This window comes from Nestor notabilis, unplaced genomic scaffold (assembly GCF_000696875.1).
Source record: "Nestor notabilis isolate BGI_N333 unplaced genomic scaffold, ASM69687v1 scaffold24586, whole genome shotgun sequence".
NCBI lineage: Eukaryota > Metazoa > Chordata > Aves > Psittaciformes > Psittacidae > Nestor > Nestor notabilis.
Genome location: NW_009934583.1, coordinates 1664 through 2717, shown reverse-complemented (window position 1 = coordinate 2717; position 1054 = coordinate 1664). Strand labels below are relative to the sequence as shown.

Genomic DNA, 1054 nt, shown 5'->3' with positions numbered 1-1054 from the left:
GGGACAGCCGGGGTGACACAGGCTGTGCTGTCCCCAGGGCGAGAGCATCACTTGGGTCATCTTCCTCATCTCCTACTGGGGCGAGCAAATCGGGCAGAAGATCCGCAAGATCTCGGACTGGTGAGACAGTGTCCGGCCACACACGGGTTTATTTAGCACCATGAACCCCACCACGGGGACATGCTGGGGCCCCCCAACACCAACCCAGTTGATGTCCATCTCTCCCAGCTTCCACTGCCACGTGTATCCCTACCCGGAGAGTGAAGCCAGCCGCATGGACACCATGAGCGGGCTGCAGAGCCAGATCCAGGACCTCAGCGTGGTGAGCTGGGCACCACGGTGGGTACCAGGTGGACCACGGTGGGAACCCCCCATTCCTGAACCGTGCTGGTGCCCATAGGTGCTGGAGGAGACGGAGCAGTACCTGGCGCAGGTGCTGGACAAGGTGGTGCTGGCGTTGCCTACCTGGTGGGTCCAGGTACAGAAGATGAAGGCCATCTACCTCGTGCTCAACCAGTGCAGCTTCGATGTCACCGAGAAGTGCCTCATTGCCGAGGTCTGGTGCCCCGTGAGGGACCTCACCCAAGTGCAGGATGCGCTGCGCCAGGGATCGGTGCGTTGCTTGGTGTCCCCATGTCCTTATCTTGGGGTTGTTTGGTGTCCCCATGTCCTCATACCAGGGGTTGCTTGGTGTCATCATGTTCTTATGCCATGGTTTTCTCAGTGTCCCAGTGTCCTTGTGTTCAGGTTGCTTGGTATCCCCACATCCTTGTGTTGCAGTTTGCTTGGTGTCCTCTGCTTGGTGTCCTCACGTTCTTCTGCTGGGGTTTGCTTGGTGTCCCCATATCCTTGTGCTGGGGTTTGCCGGGTGTCCCTATATCCTTGTGCTGGGGGTTGCCGGGTGTCCCTATGTCCTCATGCCAGGGATGTGCTTGGTGGCGTCCGTATCTTCATTCCAGCAGTCACTCGGTGTCCCTGTGTCCCCCATGGTGGGGGGGTTCCAGCAGAGGGGTGCTGTGGGTCATGCTCTGGGTGCTCTCCCCACAGTACAAGA

At 59.3% G+C, this 1054-nt stretch overlaps 1 protein-coding gene across 1 annotated transcript in view; it reads left to right on the top strand.

Annotated features, from left to right (window-relative positions):
* Nucleotides 1-43: 43 nt before the first annotated feature.
* The window catches only part of TCIRG1 (T-cell, immune regulator 1, ATPase, H+ transporting, lysosomal V0 subunit A3), a gene marked incomplete at its 5' end in the record, with an annotated part of 2562 nt that continues 1551 nt past the window's right edge, over nt 44-1054 (top strand). The window contains 3 exons of the mRNA XM_010017429.1: nt 44-120; nt 229-322; nt 401-613. Coding sequence (XP_010015731.1) covers nt 44-120; nt 229-322; nt 401-613 — 384 coding nt within the window. The remainder of the gene's footprint in view (nt 121-228; nt 323-400; nt 614-1054) is intronic.